This window comes from Rhinolophus hipposideros (assembly GCF_964194185.1).
Source record: "Rhinolophus hipposideros genome assembly, chromosome: 9".
NCBI classification, from domain to species: domain Eukaryota; kingdom Metazoa; phylum Chordata; class Mammalia; order Chiroptera; family Rhinolophidae; genus Rhinolophus; species Rhinolophus hipposideros.
The window spans coordinates 47,618,113-47,640,610 of NC_138055.1; the positions used below are offsets into that span (position 1 = coordinate 47,618,113).

At 34.2% G+C, this 22,498-nt stretch overlaps 1 protein-coding gene across 3 annotated transcripts in view; it reads right to left on the reverse strand.

Annotated features, from left to right (window-relative positions):
• NELL2 (neural EGFL like 2) overlaps nt 1-22,498 on the reverse strand; it is a 313,554-nt gene that overhangs the window by 248,877 nt on the left and 42,179 nt on the right. For all 3 annotated transcript variants that reach the window (XM_081060876.1, XM_081060877.1, XM_081060875.1), the window contains exon 4: nt 18,318-18,468. In XM_081060876.1, coding sequence (XP_080917002.1) covers nt 18,318-18,468 — 151 coding nt within the window. The remainder of the gene's footprint in view (nt 1-18,317; nt 18,469-22,498) is intronic.

A 22,498-nucleotide genomic window follows, 5' to 3' on the forward strand; every position in this document is an offset into this window, starting at 1 on the left:
GTGTGTGTGTGTTATAGTTAAGTAATAAAATATATTTGATCCCAAGGAATTAATTAACTGAGGTATCACTTTATTTGAATTAAAAGATGAAACTCCTATCCAAAAGTTATTTTGAAAGACCTACATAAAAATATGAATTTCTCTCCCCACTGTATATGAGGATGCCAAAAAATGTATTCACATTTTAAGAAAGGAAAACTGTATTAAAATTGTAATACTCGATATACACTGGTAACAAAAGATGAATACAAGTCACATTTGACTTCTGCAATTACAAGAGGTGCTCAAAGTGGTTACCATCAGCATCCAGACACTTCTGATTCTGGCGAACTACTGCTTGAGCAACATTGACCAAAGTGTCCACTTGTATACATTTTTTTGGCACCTTCAGTACATGTTATTCCACTTTTCTGTAAATAGAAGTGTAGTGAATTATCCCTGGATCTGTGTCAAATGAGATTCAAAAAATGTAGAAATTATGTTTGATACATCAAATTCTCAGAAGATATCAATTTTGATATGAAAGGATCTAAAAATATGTAGACATAGCTAGGTAGATCACAGCATACAAGGGAATATGTTCATTGAGGAACCATTAAGTTAGTTACTTAATAATTAAGTATATAAGATACTATGTACTTAATTTTACTTTAAAATTTTAATTTCTGAATTAAAAATTTTTAATTTCTGAATTTGGTTACTCAAGTATAGCTCATTTGTAGAAAAATAAAAATAAAACCCATCTTTTCTGGATGCAATTCTACCTGTTAGAATGGTTTAAATCAGTTCTACCTAAAAGAAAGAACTTGATGGTCTCTTAAAATTCAATCTATATATAAATTAAATATTTTTGTGGTTTGGGATGAATTTAGGGTGTGTGTGTGTGTGTGTGTGTGTGTGTGTGTGTGTGTGTGTGTATTTTCTCCAGAGACTATACCACTGTTCTCTTCAATTTCCAGATACTTAGGTGGCTTTATAAGAGTATTAACATTTGCATGCAATTGCACTATTTCAAAGCACAAACAATATTTTTTGGAAGAAAATTATATGCTCAAGATGATAAATTTCATCTTCACCTTCACCTAAAAAAAAAAAATGGTTCAAGATACCTTTAGGCGTACGTTCATCTGGAGAGACTAAGTGGCTCCCAGAGACCCTCGATGCCTATGATTCATGCAGTATTTTATCCGGTTTCAAATATTCCTTTTGAGTTAACAATTTGCTATATCCTAAGATCCTCAAAATCAATAGTAATTCTTTAAGCCAATAAAAATTGGCCTGTGTAGGAAATTTCAGCAGCTTTACATGTAACACCTTCTGAAACTATGGGCAGACAATAAAGGAAAAGCATTGATGCATGTAAGACAACTAGAAGTTCTAGGCAGGCTGTATTTGAAAGAAAGGAATTAGTCACAGGGGAGAGTAAGCTGTCAACACTGCAGCATCTGTTCTCTGTTCTCTGATATGCTTCGTGGGTCATCATGTCTTCTCTATTGTTCAGAATAAATAAGAGGTAAAGAAGAAGGCAACAGGATCCATGGGTCACCCACTAAGGTGACATTTTGTTCTTAGTGAGCTTATTACCTAGAGTTCACAACTGAAACGGGTACTAAACACCCCTAACTAGAGGAAATAGAAACAACCTGGTCTCAAATTCTAGCTAACAAGGAAATGGCAAAAAGGTAGGAATCTATTTTTAAGTATTAGCACAATCTTTTTATGGAGAGGCAATTAGAAAAAAAATGAAAAGACAAAATATTTTCCCAGTTAGACAGATTATATGCATAACGACTTTATTTATACTGCATCAACTTCAATATACCATGATGATGCCGTTGAAATAAAATAAATTGTAAAGGAAGAAAACTTTTGGGTAAAAATTTTTAGTGAAAAAAACCTAAGAGGAAAAATATGGTTGTTGTCTTCAAAAGCAATAGAAAACAACAGTGCTAACCCTGTCATTAGAGGTCTTGGGTTTTGAAGGAAGTAGCAAGGCCACGGAGCTGCCGTGAAATAGACAGATAGCACTGTTGGTGGGAATGTAAACTGGTGTAGCCATTATGGAAAACACTATGGTGGTTCCTCAAAAAATTAAATACAGAACTACCATATGCTCCATCAATTCCACTTCTGGGAATTCATCCAAAGAAAATGAACACACTAATTCAAAAATATATCTGCACCTCCATGTTCATTGCAGCATTATTTACAACAGCCAAGATACGGAAACAACCTAAGTGTCTATCAAGAGATGAATGGATAAAGAAGAAGTGGTATAGCTATACAATGGAATACTAGTTAGCCATAAAAAAGAATGAAACCTTGCCATTTGTGACAACATGGATGGACCTTGAGGGCATTATGCTAAGTGAAAAAAGTCAGCCAGAGAAGGACAAATAAAATATGCTCTAACTTATATATGTGGAATCTAAGACAAAACAAACAAACAAATAAACAAAACCACCAAACTCACAGATAGAACAAGTTGCCAGAGGAGGGGTTTAGAGGGAGACAAAATCAATGAAAGGGGTCAAAAGGCACAAACTTCCAGCCATAAAATCACTAAGTCCTGAGGATGTAATGTTCAGCATGGTGACTCTAGTTAATAATACTGTGCTGCACATTTGAAAGTGGCTAAGGGAGTAGATCTTAAAAGTCCTTATCACAAGAAATAAAGGAAAAAAATATGTGACTATGCACCGTGAAGAATGTAACTATTACAATCATATCACAATGTTGTACCCCTGAAACTAGTATAACATTATAAGGCAATTATACCTCAATAAAAGTTCATACATATATACTTGTACATGCATACACAATAAAACAGCAAATAGGAAAGTTGTCAAGAAATTGGTTGGGAGAATGGGCCCTGGTGCCACTCAACCTAGTTCAAATATTGATTCTGTCAGTTATTATAACCTTAGACATGAGACTCAACTTCTCAAGTCTCCATTTCCTTATCTATAAAATAGGGATAATAATGATACCTACCTCCAAGATTGTCATGAGATTTAATGAGATTAATCATGTAAGGTGTTTAGAGGACTGCCTGACCCAAGGTAGGGTACTAATAAAGTTTTATGTTTATAATTCAGAGAAAGCATTTCAGTGCACCTAAGAAATCAGCCAGCTACTACAAGACCTGATATCAGCAGGTGCTCTAAACTTGTCCTTCAGTCAGTCATTCACCAAACATCTATTAGCCATAGTAGACCTGTAGTAGGCACAGAGGATACTGGGAAAAAGAGACAAAGTCTAGATCTTTGAGAGCTTTCCATTTTCTCATTTTTATCACTGTCTTGAATAACAATCCCCAGGATAATGATCTACAATAAATGTAGCCCTTCCTTTCTCATATATTTCTGCCAAATTTTTATTTTACACCACCAGACATTTTTATACTGTTTTCATATTTATTGGTTCATACTACTCTACATTATTGAATCTACTTAGAAATGGAGAGCTTAAAAATAAGCACCATTTTTCTTAATGTGATTGAACAAAACTCTTGCAATAGATCTTGAATTCTGACAAGTTGGAGGTTGGAAAGATTTTGTCATATGTTTATTTCGGTTACTGGCTGATGAAAAACAATCAGGTTTTTTTAAATGAAGAAAACATGCATTTATGACCTATTAAAATGCAAAAAAATAAAAATCCAATAACTAGAAGAAATGGAAATTTTGAAAAACCATAAAGAGGGAAGTTATAGCAGGCTTAATGTAAAAGCCCTTCAGCAGATGTGCATCTAATATATCTTATACACACTCTAATCTTGTTTTTAAAAATATATTTTAGTTCAGTAAGTGCAATACTGTATATAAAGCTATCAAGAGAAAAGTAGAAAAGCTAGGCAAATCACCTTTATAGAAATAAGATGTTACTTTCTCTTAATTCCATTCAGTATAAATGAATAGTTTTCAATTAAAGAAAAATACAGTAGGTAATTCAAAGATGCCTTACATAGTGAATGCTGACATGCACTTAAAATGAGAGGCAAAAAAAGGTGTGAGCTACTACTTTTTAGGAATATATTTTCACCGATATATATTCCTCAAATTTTGATAATACTAGAAAATAAATATAAGAGTTATAATGAGTTTCAGTTTTCAATTTCATCATTTCACTTATGTTCTGAAAAAGCACTAGTATCTAATACAGGTAGACACAGCCAATGAATGTCAAGGAAAGTGGGTGAAGGTCTGATGAGGAACAAAATATTGGAATGAAATTGGAATATCTCCCCCTAAAATACCAATCCAAATCAAAGGAGAAAAACAGTAGGGAACCTGGAAGGTCACCAACTTGACCTGGTGACCAAGGTTAACATCACCAGCAGTAAAATAGATTGACACAGTGTTCCTCCAGATGTGGTGTACAGAGAAGAGTCATCATTTCTAAGGTATTCCTAACTAAAATGCATGGCCTGAGTGATGAGGAAACGTCACATGGATCCAGGTTAAGTGTGAACCTACAGAATGAAATGCCTACACTTCCAAGACCAGAAAGGATATCACAGAGAGGAAAGACTAAAACTGTTCCAGACTAAAGGAGATTATGAGGGATGACAACCAAATGCAACATGTGGTCTTGGCTAGAATCTTGGACCAAGAAAGATAAAAGAGACATTGTCTATACAGTTGGCACAATTTGAATGGGGTCTGAAGATTGGAAGGTATTGTGGTGTCAATGTTGATTTCTTGATTGGAAAGTTATATGTTGGCTGTATAGGAGAGTATCTTGTTTTGACAAAATATACACTAGAGTATTTAAAAATGATGGAGCATACTGTCAGTAAAAGGCATATTGGAATAAGAGATAGAGCAAAAGAGCTAATAATATTACTATTTAGGAATCTGGTAAGAGACGTGGAAGTTCTTTGTACTATTCTTATAATTTTCTGTAGGTTATTTCCAAATTTCTTTTTAATTGAAAGCAAACATTAACCTGGTAAAACTCTTGCATATATGACTGACAGTGAGCTGACACACTTAAATATGTAAAGAATTCTTACAAATAAGCAAGAAAAATGACAAGACTCCCATATGTACGAAAAGGATATGTAGAACCATCCATCAAATCAGAGACACCAACAAATTACTAACAAATATACGAAAAATGTACAAATTCACTAATATTCAAAGAACAGTAAATTTTAGAAATGATAGCCATTTTTTAGATGTCATATTAGCAAAAACTATTTAAATATAACGCTCAATGCTTCCAAGTGTGTAGTTTTAAATATAAGTCATTTGTAAAAGCACATTGTTAGCTCACTAAAATACATCTTACTTCCCTTTTGGTGCTATTCAGGACACTTTACTGGCTAAATTAAATTGATTTAAGATGACTTATTCAGTAATTCATGTATTCTGTAGAGCATTCCACATCCTCAAGAGTAATCAAACATTTTTTTAACAAAACTTAGAGTTTTAAATAACCAAAGTTTAAAGTACAAAGGAAAGATGACAGCATGTCAATCATATCCTTCTTTCAAAATACTCACTAGGCAAAAATCAGTGAAGAGGAGAGGCAAAATATGAATGATTTTTACCCAGCTGTTACGAAACATATCAATACATGGTTTCAAACCACAAAAATATAAGATTCCTCTCCAGGAGCAATGGAATTCAAGTGTATACAATAGCAAGAGGAATAAGATTTCTGAAATAATTGAGGTAACATAAACTCCACTGTCAATAAGGACACCAAAATAACATTTTGCATGGACTTTTTAAAAAGATACATACTTCATCATAAAAAAAGAAACAACAAGACAAGTGACAAATAAACTGAATTCTACTTCCTGTCATTTGATAGTAAATTGCAGAAAGATCACTACACTTTTTAAATAAAGCTTTTGTAAAATGATTTTAAGTGACTGATCAAAGGCCTAAAGAGCATTTGGAAAATTTCACTCTGATATCAGAAGACTAAAAAGAGAAGAGTTTTAATACCAAAGAATTAAAATATATTACAATAATCCCTCAACATTCATCCTGGAAAAGATCACTGAAATGTCAGTGCATATCAATGTATGGCAGATTAAGTAAAGAGAACTAAATGAATTTTGATGGCACTTTAAAAATCTTCTTATTATGATGAGTTGCATCCAAAGAGTCCAATTTTCTCCAAAAGATAAACAAGGAAGCAATTTAAATACTATGGAAAATGTTACCTTTGATACAAAACAAAATCCATTTTTCTGGTAATATAATAGCTTAAAATTACTTTACAAATTAAGAAATATGATAGAAAAATAAAGATCCCACCTGCGTAACAGCACAACCTATAAGGTTCCTAGGAATAAATCTAACAAAATATGTGTATGCCCTTTATGGAGATAATTATACAGAAGATTTAAAAAAAGACATGAAAGAAAATGGAGAAATAAGTCATCGCCTTGAATTAAAAAAAAACTGAATATCATAAAAATGTTAATTTAACATATATTAACCTATAAATGTGATGTGATTCCAATACAAATCCCAATCGAATTTTTTCCATAGAACTTTCCAAATTGATTCTAAAGTTTATAACAGATAACGAAGTTTTAAACATTACAAAAAAAAAATCTGAACATGAAGAACAGAGACCTGAACTATAGATAGCAAGTCTTATAAAGCTACCGAAATCTGAGTAGTGTGGTATTGCTGCAGAAGTCACAAATAGATCCGTGGAACAGAATACAGGGCCCAGAAACAGACCGCAATGTTGATGGAAACTTGGTATTACATGTGGTATGTGGTAATGGCACTCGTACATTTGGTATTACATTTGGCATTACAAATCTGTGAGAAAAGAATGAGTTGTTGGGTAAATGTCATTGGGACCAACTTCATCTGTTGGATATTACACTAAATATTCGTAAGTGTACCTAGATCTAAGTTCAAGATGTCAATTTCTTTTTCTTATTAGGCAGGACAAAAAGGCATTAAAATAGATCATTCATTGAATATAGTGGGGCAGATCTCTCTCCAGGTCCCTGATTAAAAGATCAACAGTAAACTAATCAAAAGTATTTGCACTAATACCTGTGGATGTAGTATTCATTGCAGAGCCAAATATTATGCTAACTTCTTCATTATAAGTGCATTGACAACAAACTATTCTACACCCAAAAAAGAATGTTGTATAGCATCAAAGACAGATGATTTTCTTTTCTTATTTCCCAACAAATGCCCAATATCATGTTCAATTTTGTTTTATATGGTATATTTGATCATGTGTTTCTTATATAGGATATTTTAAACTTTCGTCTTTTTCTTGAATTTTCTGATTGGTTTTTTCCCTTTCTTTTGGGAAGGAGAAAATAGTATATTCTTTCTTTACTACATCATTAACATAACCTTACCCTTTAGAGATAGAAATTATTGCTTTGACTGAATAGCAATTAAAAAAATTAGTACATCAAAAATCTACATAAAAACTTTAATGCAAATGAAAAATATAGATGATATGGAGTTAATAGCATTATTAAATGGAGCTGACTTAAAGCAACAAGAAAATGTAGAAAAATTGACAAGATATCTAAATATGATATTTACAAAAAAAATACATATGCATGGCCAATTAGCATATGAGAAAGCATTCAGCTTCACAAGTAACGTGCTACTTTTCTCCTATTGAATTGGCAAAAAGTTTTAGTCACTGTTGAAGAAAATAGGCAAATAGGTACTTTAAACTACTGACAAGATTATAATGTATTCAAACCTTTCCTGTAATATATATACCGGGAGTGCCAAAAAAATGTATACAAATGGACAGTTTGGTCAACGCTGCTCAAGTCGTAATTCGCTGTAATCAGAAGTGTCTGGAGGCTGATGGTAACCACTTTGAGCACCTCTTGTAATTGCAGACATCAAACATGACTTGTATTCATCTTTTGCTATTGGTATATACTGAGTATTATAATTTTAATACAGTTTTTTCCTTTCTTAAACTATGTATACATTTTTTGGCACTCTCTGTATATATGTCATGTGGAAAATTACACACACACCAAATTGGATAAGCATATCTATATCTATATCCAATATCATAAAATGTAGAAGTGCATACACCCAGTGCAAACAGAAATAGCCATACTAGTTGACTATAGTCAGGGTCCATTCTAATTCGGCACTTTTTTGTTTTGATAGTTTAGTCCCTATGTCATGTAGGTCACTATATATTTTGAATATCACCTGTGAATACACCAACATATTCTATTTGAGCAGTGACTTTTTTGCATTTGCACTTTTTAAATGTGTTTACTGAAAAATTATGTTTATAATATGAGAAAAAAATGTAAGTTTACGTAAGTGTATTACTGGTACAAAAACCAACAGACTGACTGATGAGACAGGAGAGCCCAGAAATAATTTTTAACATACATATAAGATTACATTTATGATAAAGGGAGGATTTTTAAATAAGTGGAGAGGGGGAGAGTTAAATGAATGATGTTGAGATAATTAATTAGCTGTTTGAGAAAAATGTGTAGAGCCTCATTTCTTACTCTAAAATAAATTTCTGACGAGTTCAAGAGTTAGATGAAAGGAAAATCAAATATATGTGTGTGTGTGTGTGTGTGTGTGTGTGTGTATGTATGTGTGTGTGTGTGTATACATATATATGTATATATGTATATACATATATATATATATATATATATATATATATATATATATATATATGATGACCACCTGATCTAAGGGTAAGAAAAGCTATTTTTAAACAAATAATTGTCAAGAAAGAAATTAACTGAAATAGTTAGATAACAGACATACAAATGATTAAGAACAGAACTCTAGAGCCAACGGTTGGGCAAAAAGCCTGGCTCTGTCACTCACTACTAACAATGAGAACTTAGTTATTTAACCTCTGTGCCTAAGTTATCTCATCTGTGAAATGGGGGTAATAATAGTTGCTAACTAATAGGATTGTTGTGAGGACTGAATGGAATAATGGGATAATGTTGTGAGGACTAAGTGAGGATAAATGAAATTACTTTAGCTCAAGGACATAAAAAACAAAAAGCCATTAAATTAATGAGCAGCAAACGGAAAAAAATAATTGCGCAAAGTTTAAAAATTATAACACATAAGAGATTATTAGCTGTAATTATATGAAGGATTCTTATAAAACATTAAGAAAATAATACTAATAAAAATAATGTCTATAAAGAATGTATATGGACAGCAAAGTTATTTTTAAAAGTTCAGTCTCACTAGCAATCAAAGAAATGCAACGTATGGGGTGGCTGGATGGCTCAGTTGATTAGAGCTCGAGCTCTCAACAACAAGGTTGCCAGTTCAATTCTCACATGGGATGGTGGGCTTTGCCCCTTGCAACTAAAGATTAAAAATGGCGACTGGACTTGGAGCTGAGCTGTGCCCTCCACAACTAGATTGAAAGACAATGATTTGGAGCTGATGGGCCCTGGAGAATCACACTGTTCCCAAAATTCCCAATAAAATTTAAAAAAAAGAAAATTCTTTAAAAGAAAAAAGAAATGCAACATATTATTTCCCAACTCAAAATTTTTTTTAAATGTATTTTGTTACATAATGCTCAGTTTCAGCAAGGTTACAGTAAAACTCACATTCTCATACTTAGTTTGTGGAACTTGACATTGCTATAAGCTTTCCTAAGGCTGACAGGGCAATGTGCATTTAAAAAAAGAAGTTTAAAAAATACAGGAAAAAAAACTATTATAATCAGTTACCCAACAAATTGTATTTCTTGGAATTTGTGTTAGGAAACTATCCAAGATTAAGCACATACTACATGCTGGATACAGTGCTTGTTACATTAATTATAATTCTGAAAAAGGGAAATAATCTAAATGTCCAAAAATAACGGTTAATAAAATAAATTACAGAATATCAATATAATAAATATCATGAAACTAATGAACATTTTAGAAATATATTTTAGTGATATTGGAAAATCAATGTAATATGTTTTAGCTATTTAGAATGATCTCATTATCTCCATTTTATGCAATCTAAAAAGAATAAAAAGAAATAACATGTTAACAGTGGTTATTTTGGTAAAGTGATTATTTTTTTTTACATTCCTATGTCTTTCAAATATTGTACAGTGAATATGTATTACCTATAAAATTAGAAACACTGGGTATGCTGCTTTAAAAAACACAACAAGGTGGGAAAAGACACAAAATTTAACCTTACAATTTGGATCAACCTCAAAACAACCCCCCAAATTGGATATTAACAGTCTTCTTTGAGAAATTGAGGTTCAAAGAGAGTAGAGGATTTTCCCAGAGTTATCAAAAAAGGAACTGGTAGACTTCAAACCCAATTTAACCCATTTTAGCTACAAGCCTTTGTTCTGTCCAATGCATCAGCAGAGGTACCCACATCCAAGAGTGGGCATATAGTATGTATCCAACCAATATTTATAGACTGACTGATTTATCAAGTCTATTTATAGACTGACTGATTTATGACAATACAAGCTTGGTGAAAGACCAGAATCATAGTCAGAGCATATTCGACACAACTACAGTGTAATTGTTTTCTTGATTGCGTCAGGGATTGTGTTTTCAATGCTGAATGCCCAGGGCTTACCTTAGCACAATGTCTGAAGGACCTTAAATGTTTTCTGAATACATGGACAAAGGCATTAAAAATACCTTCCTTTTTAAAAAGAATTTTCATATGAATTCTACAGTCACCATATTTGCAAATATGTTATGTTTTTTATAATATATTTTTATATTTTTATTTACAAACAATAAAAATATTAATTAATTAGTTTCTTTGCCAAAACATTACCTTCTCTTAATGGTTTTTATAAAATTAGAAACCTTAGAGTTTTTAAAAAGTCAAAAAAAGTTAAGTCTGTTTTTAGAAAGCACGTCATACTAGCTGCTAAGGAAAACCTGTATATATGCTTAGAAAATTGCTTTTATTTCCCTAATATTTGCCCTAATATTCAGAATATATTAATAAATATCCTATTAAAGAAAAAAGTGAAGTTCTCAGAAAAGTAAAATCTCTAACAGTGTCCCATCTAATTACAAGGCTTCATTTATAAGGAAAAAAAACAACAAACTATACCTGCCAAAAGCACTTATCTTGCATAGGAAATTGTACACTTGACAGGTTTGGGCTTTTCTTAAAATAAAAAATTCTGGGCTAATGACTGAAAAAAAATCTTCATTCATGTTCAGCTTCTGTATGAAACGTGGGATTAGTTAGTAAATCATTTAGTGATGATAAGCTTATGGCTTAAAGGCAATCAGAGAAAGCTATTTCCTAAAATTTAGAAGTATCAACATCTTCAAATCCGATAAAAGGGGAAGTAATAAAGTCACAAGGGCTTATCAAAGAAAAAACAAAATTCTCAAACTTTCCTTCCAAGTGAAGAAATAGTATTTAGAAAAAAACTTAATCATTAAAAATACTTCTAATACCAGGAAAAAAATAACTAGCAAACTGAGCATTAGTAGCTAAATGGGCCGATTATTTCTGATGAACAATTAACCTTTTCTATCACATGAAAAGAAATAACACAGCAACACAGAAATGGAAAACGTGACAACATCCGAGCAGGAGCACACCAGGTTGATTTCCTAAAATACAGGAGCTTGAGCCTCGATAACAATCGCCTATGCAACAGCCAAGGTACAGGTACTCTGTCATCTGGAAAGAAGAAAGGAGATGAAAAGCTGCTGCCGGATGGATGCGGCAAAAGGGCCTAGCGGTATTTGGGGCTTGAAAACTGGACATGGTCACAATAGTGTGCAGGCCTAGAAATACCCCTGGTCATCTGCATTATTGCCTAAGGAAGTAAATACCCAAAATGAGTGATGGGAGTGAATATGGATTAGTTAGTCTGTGGTTGCTGCTGCAGCAGCCAATTAATTCAACCCTTGGCCCTGCAGAAAGAGTAGAATGCTGACTGACGGGAAGGAAAAGAATGCCTTGCTTCTTTAGCATGAAACAGAGATTTGTGCCCCAGGAAATAACCTCTATATATTAAAATGTGTACTTCTTTCCATCATTTCACCTATATACAAATTTAGTTCATATAGGAAACATGAGAAATTACAATTGCACAGTCTTAATTTTAATTCAGTTTCTTTGATGAGCAACTCACCATGTCCGCTTGGCAATCATATATGCATGCCTAACCACATTAGAATACATATTATAACTTTCTTAATAATAAGAGAGGTATTAAAATATACACTAAAGGTATAATTTTTAAACATAAATAATGACATAGAAACATACTTTAAGAAAAAATATATAAGTAGAATTTTTTTAATTATGTAGAACTTGGGGTTTGAAATTTTAATTCATAAATCCAATTATCTTTAATGTTATTTATGAAGTGCAACCAAAAAGTAAAGAGTGTAGTAACAGTTACGTCAGTTTGTTAATTTTACCCGTAATAAACAGTCATCTTTTAGTTCAGAACCATTAAGTCAAGCAAATACTGCTAGCAAGTTTAATTTTTAACTTAGTAATATCAACAAAGAGAAATGGCTTAATACATGACAAGCTCTCACAAATATGAAGATACATTTTTATCAGCCTCATATATAAATAGTCTTACTCATCCAGCATGTATAATAATTAATACTAAGAGAGTAGAAAAAATATCATTTATCTCACCTCAAGTTTATTAATATAGGAGATGATAGCAAAATATGACAGTTTTGTATTAACTGCAAAGCTATTGCCACAAATTATTTCCATGTATGTTATTTGCAAAGTATTTAAAGTTAGAAGCATAAATAATGTTTGGCTATCAGGAAAATTCCTAATAATAACCACATGAAAACTAATTTATATATCTAAAGCCCAAGAGTATCTTAAATAAAGGAGAAGTACTATAACATTATGTACAGAACATATGTACAGAACAATTATTATGTACAGAACATAATAATCTAGGCGACTGTACCAAATCTACACCATGGGATAACAAAAGGATTTTTATCTATCCTGAAGAAACTGCAGTTTTGTGAAACATGGAAGAGAACAGAGTCCTTTTGGAATCTAGGGGAATTTTCTCCTTCATTTTTACTTATAAATATATCTTTGTTTTTCAATGAGCCTTTACTGTTTTCACATTTCTCTTCTTCTATATTTCCTGTACAAATGGAGAAGTGAATCAATATCTTAGAATTATTTCTTTATTCTTTATGTTTTCCCTTCCAAAACACCATAACCAGAAAAACTATAATAATGCTCTCTTTGATCTGCCTGAATGTCTTAATTCTTTCACACATAAAGCACCATATATTATCTCCTGGTTTTAGGCAATACTATTGTTGGCTAAATATACATAGATATGGCTGAAGGGCCTACAAGATTTTTACATTGTGTTCACATGAAGTTCATGGACTAATTTTTAATATTATTCCCTACTTGAAAACACCATTTGACACCAGCAGGTTGGAAGGCCAAATGACACTTCCACTGCTGATGAGGTTCCCAGTCGTTTCATAATTATGTCACTTTGTTTGAAGCTGTGTTTCAGCGCCAACGTTTGACTTAAACCCTCTTACAATTCTGAGATGCTGTTATGTCTGCCTCTCCTATTTTTTGTCTTGCTCTTAGCTCATTTCAGATACCCTAGAATCCAGAGTGTGTCATTAGTCTCATATGTCCAAACCAACAAAGTTGTGTGATTAGGTTTCCAACTTTAACACAGTGGCTGAGATGCTGCTCTATAACTCATTACAAGTGTCGTTATTCTCTAAGATCTTGACTTATAGCTGTTTCGAGGCAGTGGCTGCCAGTTAGTGAAATCCTCATGCTAGAGCTAACGACATTTCAGGATGGATTAGGCACCCTGCATCAATATAGCAATTTGAACATTCTCCAGAGCCTGGTGAAAACTTTGTGAGGTCATTTACGATTCCTCACGCACTCAGGATGATCTTTCTCTTGATTTTTCACTCATGTCTTCATCCACCAAATATTTATTTAGCATCTAACTATGTATGACAGCATGGTAAATAAAATGGAGTACACAATCCTTGACAGCAAAAAAACTTAAAATCTAACCCAAAATTGTTGTCAACTATATAAAATTTTACACAAACGCCCAAGTACACCTGGAAAAGAATTAGAAAGCTACATCGCAGAGTGTTATGCTCTTATCTCTAGATACCAGGACCACAGGCACCGGTGCTGGTAAATGTTGAACAATTGGCTCTGTGTCCTCTAGAGAAATAATTCATTTATCCATTTATATAGGAAAGACAGAAGAAGAAAAATATGAAAAAAATTAATTCTCATGAAAAAACGTTCAATAAAAGCACACTTGAAATCTACGTAATTTTACTAACCATTTCACCCCAATACATTTTAATAAAAATAAACAAACAAATAAATAAATACAATACATTAAAAAAATGACTTTGTAGCATTTGCTGATTGCCAAGGTGTAAATAATCACGCATGGCCTAGTTCAAGCTACCACAGGAATGTCAACCGGCTCACAAAGTTTCAATTCTGGAAAACCAGTATGAGCCTGATCCAGCACATCACTGATCAGCTGAGCTGCATTTTCTCCTTTGTGCTTTTCTTATTTTCCAAAAGTCTTTAATGATAATAGTGGTATTCCCTGGGGCTAGAAACAAGGTGGCCAAGGAAACAGATGAAGGTAGATGCTATGCTTTGTTGTGCCGTCTAAATTTTGAACCCTGAAATGTATTACCAATTTTTTTTTAAATTACAATTTAAATGTTAAAAATCCTCAGTAAATATTTGTTACAACTGTGACCAAAAGCAGTAAATAATATTTTAATTTCTCACCTACAGTCAACACATGTATATGTGAAACATTAAATAACAACATAAGATGGAGTTTGAATGCCAAAAGAAGTGGCACAAATTTCAAAACGACACTGGAGGCTAATAGAGAAGAAATTCATGGAAGCTGGAAAGGTCAGTAAACGCTTCGTGGAATATGTGCGGACTTCTGAAATGTGAGGATTTGAACAAGCAGAGAGAAAGGAAGGCAGTGACACACAGATGATGAGCGGACTGGCCATGCGCCTCGCATTTATACTCCTACTGAATGATATCACTTCTCGCCATCTCTGCCAGTGCAGGGGCTGACATTCCCCCCACACACACACCCTTCTATTTCTTACTACCTTCTCCCTAGTTGATTCAGCTCTAGAACAGGCTGCAATCAGCCTGGATGGAGACAAGATTGGAGTCAGGGATTGACATACAGAGAGAAAACATTGCACATCATCTCTAGTAATGATGTTTAGGTAGTGTTTGATCTGTAGCAGGCAATCTGTGGTCTAACTCAGAGCCTGAGTCACAGAGGAATAACTCAAGTTCTTGTTCTTATGCTTCCTACCAAGCAGACAAGAACATGTAATCAGGTGAAGCACCATGACCTCACCCCACACAGCCCCAAAAAGAAGGATGAGCTAGGAAAGACCTTATGGAGAGCTGGACCCTCCCCTAATCACTGCCCTAAACACAGTTAAAGGATGACGGCTTAATATTCATTGTGACAAGCGTTTTTCGACATTTAACTGGTTTATAGCTAACCATCCTGTAGAGCACATTAAATCCATGTATTTATCCAGGCAAATAATTTGCAAACTGGTTTATCTAAGTGGATACCTCAGGTAATTATACTGACCAAAATTAGACATTTTTTGGACATTTTCTTTAAATTTTTAAATGACAAATATGAAAATTGGATTATTCCTGTTTTCATTTGTGTCCAGTCATGGACTACTCTTTGGTCTTTAAAAAAAAAAGAAAAAAAAAGGTTATAAATGAATATTGGCATGGGAAATCCTCAAAATATTTCACTTAATTTTTAAAAGTTATAAAATATTATGTGCAGTATGATTCAATGTTTAATAAAATATTATATATGTATATATATACATTATACATATATGTATATATATACATATATATATATAAACACTTTAGACATTTATACCTGAATATATCAGTGGAAACTATCCCCAGGGGATAAAATTACAGATGATTTTTACTTCCTTATTTGTGATTTTCCTAATTTGTAAAATTTACGATAATTATCATGTGTAATGTTTGAAATCTGTAGCATAATAAAAATTTCCACATTCTATAGAATCCATCCACAATGCCTGAGAGTAGAACCCACACTAATTCCTATGGAAAACCTTGGCCCTGCTCTTGGGAACTGCCTACTTTGGCCACCCACAGGCAGAGGTGGGTACCTTCCATTCAGGCACGTCCTTCTTTGGCTCGTCACTTTTTATTATAAAATGTCAGTATTCCCTCTAACTCAATTGCTGTTGATGCTCAACACTTAACTGTCAGAGAATAGTTATAATTTGAGTAGTTATCAGAGAAGACCAACTTGAATTCAATATTATTCTCCAAAGCCAAATTAAGAAAAGCTATTTCCACGGACTATTTCTTGAAGGACATGGTCTCTTATCAAGGTTTCATATAGCAGACACGATTGGCATTTTGAGCAGGCAAAATTGGTCGTACAGGACTGTCATCCACACTACCAAAGTCTCCATGTCAGTACTGTTTCAAAGATCTTCACACCAAGATGCACGTCACTGGCATCAGTGTAGATTTGCTTTTTCCAGAGTGCATGTGGCATGTCAACTATAATTGAAAAATTAAAAAGGAAAAAAGAATTATAAAATATTCACAGAAGCTGAAATTTAAAAAAAAAAAAATGCATGTGGCATGATGCCACAGCCACATGAAGCCCTCTGAACTTGTTTCTCTAAAGATACTATTTTCCCACAAAAGGCCATAGGAAAAACATGGCTCTTATCTCAGAACCAAGAATAGTTGTATTGTCTTAATCATTCAAGTACGTTTCTCTCGCTCTTTTTTTTTTCTTTTTTTTTTTTTTGCTGATTGGCACATTTCACTTTATTTTCTATCTTTTTGCCCCATGGATATCTCTATGAAGTACTTTAAATTTTTGTGAAAGAAAGCAGAGAATAAATAAATAAGTGTTCAGGAGATGATGAAACTAAAGAGATGGGTGAGAATGAGACCACGGGAAGAAAGATAACTTGAATAACAATAACAGGAAAAAGAACAACACGAACCATAACACAAGGTCTCTCAGGGTGACAGAAGGTTAGGAGATAACCTGATCCTTGAGTGAAAACAAGAATCAGAAGAAATGGGCTTGGATCCTGGCTCGGTCACTAACTAGCGAAGTGACGCCTTCAAGCCCTCAGAGTAAATCAGAGAGAGTGTGATTAGGAACCTTGCTCTTTATGGCGTCTTATTGCATTTTGTTCTCCAGATATATTTGCTTCTGTTTGCTCTTTGGCATTCAGTAAAGATTTGCAAAGTCCCAGGTGGCCTCCTCTCTGATAAGAGAAACCAAGAGACTTCTGCCCCCACTGGAACAGGATCATTAACACCTTCATATATATAAAAAGCTTTACACATACAAACTCTTTAATCTTCACAACAACCTATAAAGTAGGTACTATTATTATCCCCATTTTACAGGGAGGTTATGTGTTTTCTCCAAGGTCCATAGATACTAAGTGGTGGTGCACATATTCAAATATGAACATGAACTTCAAATATTATTTATAATATACAGTTCATATTCAAATATGAACTTTTATTGTAAGAACTGTGGTTATTATTTCAGGAGGGAATTGTTTTAAGCTGTCTGGAATTATTTACTAGTGAGATATATCTATCTATCTGTCTGTCTGTCTGTCTATCTATCTATCTATCTATCTATCTATACCATCATGAATTTATTTGTTTCTCCTCCTCCCCATTTCTTCCACCAGCTCTCCTAATCATGCTTCTACACATACTAGAACTTGGGAGATACTATACAGCATTTTGATTCAACACACATGCAAGAATATAGCTTTCACTGCTGCAATCTAAGAACTGTGTTGACGAAGAAGTTATCCATCAGTGATTAAAATTGTAAGACTATTAAACTCTAAACCCATGCCATTTCCTAAAGAAAAAGAATATAGTGTTTCTGACTGTTTCTATAGTTATTTTCTATAGTTATTTACAAATTAAGAAGAATGTTTAACTTTAACATTGTGGAAGATATCTCACGAGGGACTTAGTAATTAATGAATTTGTGCTTGGAATGGTGACTTCTGTGTGCTCTTAGCGACATCAGAAGCAGCAGCTCCTCTGCTTTTAGGTAGATCTCAATTACTTCCATCTGTGATTTTGCATCATGCAGCAAAATTATTTTAGCTACTTTAAGCCAATCTTGTACCTAACATACGTTGCTTTTGTTTCTCTTTAATGTGTTCATTTAACCAGGTATAATGAAAACACAGCAGCCACACTTACCTGTGATCCAAGTGGTGAATGGAGAGAATAACTCCGGAATTTAAGTGGGTCTGTTTCAGAGTCACCAAAATAGTAAATTCATGTTTATTTCTCAGCTTCTGAAAAAACTGTTCAGCTGCAGCAGTGGATGCTTTTATACTTCTGGGAGTATCTAAAAAAAGAAACATACATTAAATAGACTAGAATTTGGTTTTATAAAGTACCCTTTACATACAGCGTTATCCAAAAAATATTATCAAGTGACAACGATAAACACCAAGTCTCAGACTCTTCTGGTAAATTCTTTCAACGAGACTTCATGCTACATGTAACACAGGACAGTAACATGAATTACTGAACTTGTGTTTCAGGAATTTTTTTTCCCTAAATTATCATCTTTGAAGCAAAGAATCAAAGAACCCTGTTTGAAGAAGTACACTCCCAACTTTTCTTCTGACACACTTCCTAAGTCCTGGACACCAATGCCACGTCAGTGTCAACAATGAACAAAAAGATATACTTCCTAGAATAGGACCTGAAAGACCACGAAAGAGTCATTTAGTTTTTCTGACACCTCATGACAGAAAACTGGATTTAAATCTATGTGCCATCTTCCACACTGATGTCTTTAGCCAGAAGGCTTGCTCTAAATAGATTTTTTTTAAAGATCATTGAAATTAGTCACTCTCCACCTTCTGTGCAGTGGATGAAACTGAGATCAAATTATTTTACCATATTTGCTGAAAGAAATACATAGCACTTAATTCCCATGTGCCTCTTCTTAGAGAAAGCCTAGTCAAGGGAGGTTTGCCTGGGAGAGCAGAAAAGTTTACCCTGCACTTCCACCTGGTATAATCTTGCACTCCAACCTTAGGATATGGAGGATATGGGGGAAATAGATCAGGATAAAATGGATTTAATGGACAGGAAAAACCTATCATTCAAGCCATCTGCTAACTGAGCCTGACATTCTCCTATGCATAGTATGTGCAAAGGGTTGATGGGAACCAGAAACCATTTTATTGTGATCAAATTATTGTCCTCTTTTTGATGCTTTAGAGTAGGTGGACTAGGTAAGTAGTTCTCAATGGTGAAACTACTAGCATTTGGAGAGAACAATTCTCCCTTGTGTAAGACTGTCCCATGCATTGCAGAACATTTAGCACTGCAGGGTCCAGTCCCAATGAATGCCAGAGGTACCCAACCCCCAGTCACTGTGACAACCCAAAGTTCTCTCACACATTTCCAAGCATTCTCTTGGGAGCAGTGTGACAGAAATCTCATTGAGAGACACAACCTTGATGAAACAGATTATAGGACTAATCCAAAGCTCCCCACCATTCTAGCCCCACAAATTTATGGAATAAAAATATAATCACATGGTCTGTGACTATCAGTGGGAATGCACAGACATGGAGAAGCCCTTAAAATACCCATAAGCTAGATGAAGGGACAAAGAATCCCAATGTAATGAAGGAAATTCTGTCATACACATAGGTGCAAAGTGTTGCTAGATCACAGGGGGAAAGTAGCCAACATCATCTGGAAGGAAGGATCTCATAAAACAGATGTTATTTGATCAGGAGTTCACCAATTACAGAAGAGAAGGAAAAGCATTCCAGTAATAGGAGGGGCTTGTGAAAACGCAGAGAGATGTGAAAGGGCATGACATGGCTAAACAGTGACTAACAGTCAATGTGTCATTGAGCTAGATAGGAAAGCTGGACTGAATAGGCAGAACCTTGTGTGCCTGTGCAATGGACACCTGTTGGTTCATCAGTTTACCCTTTTGGGAAAAAAAAAAAAACACAACTTGAAATTAGTCACTCTTAGCCTTGAAAAATGATCCCTTCCCACTCTTAACCCATGACTTCCTCTGTGCTAGAAATCCCCTAACCAATCAGAGCATCACCTGCCCGTCTGCAGTATTTGATTCAGGAATGGGCCAATGAAGTCAGGCCCAGGATATTTGTTCAAAATTTTAGGAAAAAGAAACTCTTTTGTCTCCAAAAAAGAAAATTCCTTGGTTCCACTCAATATTCACAACTCCAAAACTTAACAATGATCTGCCATTCTGCCACAATCAACGTAATCGTTTTTCCCCAGGCTCCATCAGGGATAGGATAGACTGTAGAGGGGATTCCATATGTTCCCCCTAGCATCAAAACTTTCTACTTCCTCAAAGAGGCGCATAAAATGTAATTCTGTGACAATAATACATCTAGTGCTAACTTTTAATCCATTCTCAGTTAAATAAAATTAAATCACTCACAGACTTCATTACTTCATTTTAGTTTGACAAAAGAAAATGAAAATTAAACTATAAATATTTGTTATGCTTCCCCCCTTCCTTTTCAGGGGGGTGGAGCTGGAACAGCATCCTGTGTCTTCTTGAGCAGGATGATAGACGGGGATGCAAATGAGAAAAAGGACAACATTCAATACAGAATAATGACTGGACCCACAGAGAGACCTGAAGGTGTGGTCCATACAAGAGAGAACAGGAGTTTAGAAATGTGTGATAGCTGCCTTACAAGGCAAAACTACAGAGAACAGATGCTAAAAAGGAATTTTTAGGAGGTTTTGTCATCTCGTAAACATAGAAAATCTTCACTAAATCCCTACATTCTTTTGCTTTTGGAGTCAGATATGTAAGGAAAGTGGAGAAGCTGTGTTATTTTTGTGGGGTTTTTCGTTTCTTTTCTTTTCAGATGACATGACATGTAAAGATCAACCTTAAAATGAAAGGAGGAAGGCCCTAAAAGAATGGATTATTTGAGTATCATTAGTAAAAATGTAAGCCACCATTGTTGAAAACATGGGGAAGGAAACTGTAGGTGAAGGAAAACCATTTTTAAAAAATTATTCAACCTCCATTTTGGAAAAATGTATCTGGTGGCCATGTGGAATGTTATTTGAAGAAACAAAATGAACATGGAGAGAACTCTTGAGAAACTCTGGCAACTCGGGTGATCGATTTTTTTGGTTAGATTTCACACTATTTTAAACATCACATTTTGACACCCCTAAACCACCTTTCCCAAATCAAATTGATATTTTTCGCTTTGACCAGTAACGGTGATACAGAGCTACGGTCTTTGTACTGCTCATCAGGCAAGTTGTCTACAGAAGGGCCAAGTAAAACCCAGCATGGGTAATTGCATTGAGATGTTTAAGGAGACATGCAGAGCAGAAACAGCCCCCATCTTCCATCCTTATTACCCACATTATTGCACAGGGGTTTAAAAACTGGGGTTACATGAACTTCCCACCTCTATCGCAAAGTGGAAGTGAGGGGCAATGTGGAAAGCCAGTGAGAGGGAGAAAACTTGGCCTGACTTACCATAGCTTCAGGATGTGCTCCTCACATGGGACCTCCAACCCAGAAGCCCAGGACATAGGTGAAGATTTTTAAGTTACCTGAATGTGACAGAGAGAGCACCTACAGGAAGTATAAGTCATGACTGTATCATAATTTTCAGCTTTCTGTCAACAGAACACTATCTCTCCTCAACCCTTCCCTTACCCTAATAACATGCAAATCTATTATTCCCCTTAAAAGCACGTTTTTCATTAAGCCTGAGTCCAGGAAAGACTTGATTAGGGCCTGAACTCTGTGACAAGCATGAGAATAAACAGAAGGGGTAGAATTCAAGACGTTTTTTAGAAAGTAGGATCTAAAGAATTTGATCACTGATAAAACACATGCAAAGGCAAAAGAAAGGGAGAAAACTGGATCTAACTGAATGCAATGTTCCTAGCTTGAAATTACAATGAAAGGAAATACAGCAGGAACATGATGGTACCCAGATGAAATTTCAGTTTTAGAAATGTCACTCTGAAGCTGTGGGATATGCATGTGGAAGTGTCCAGTTGGAGGCTCACACTACAGAATTAGATTTCAAGAGAGATCAAAGTTGGCAATACAAATTTGGAAGTCATCAGAATATAGTGTCTAAAGTCACAGGAGTGGCTTCATAAATCATAGGAATCAAAAGAATGAGAGGATGAAAGAATGGACCATAAAAACACTAAATCTGTAGCAAAGCAGGGACAACATATATAACTATATAAATACATACATATATAGATAGATGACATAGATATAGATATAGCTATAGATATAGCTATAGCTATAGATATAGATATAGATATAGATGATATAGATATAGATACAATACAACATTCATCCTTCAAAATGT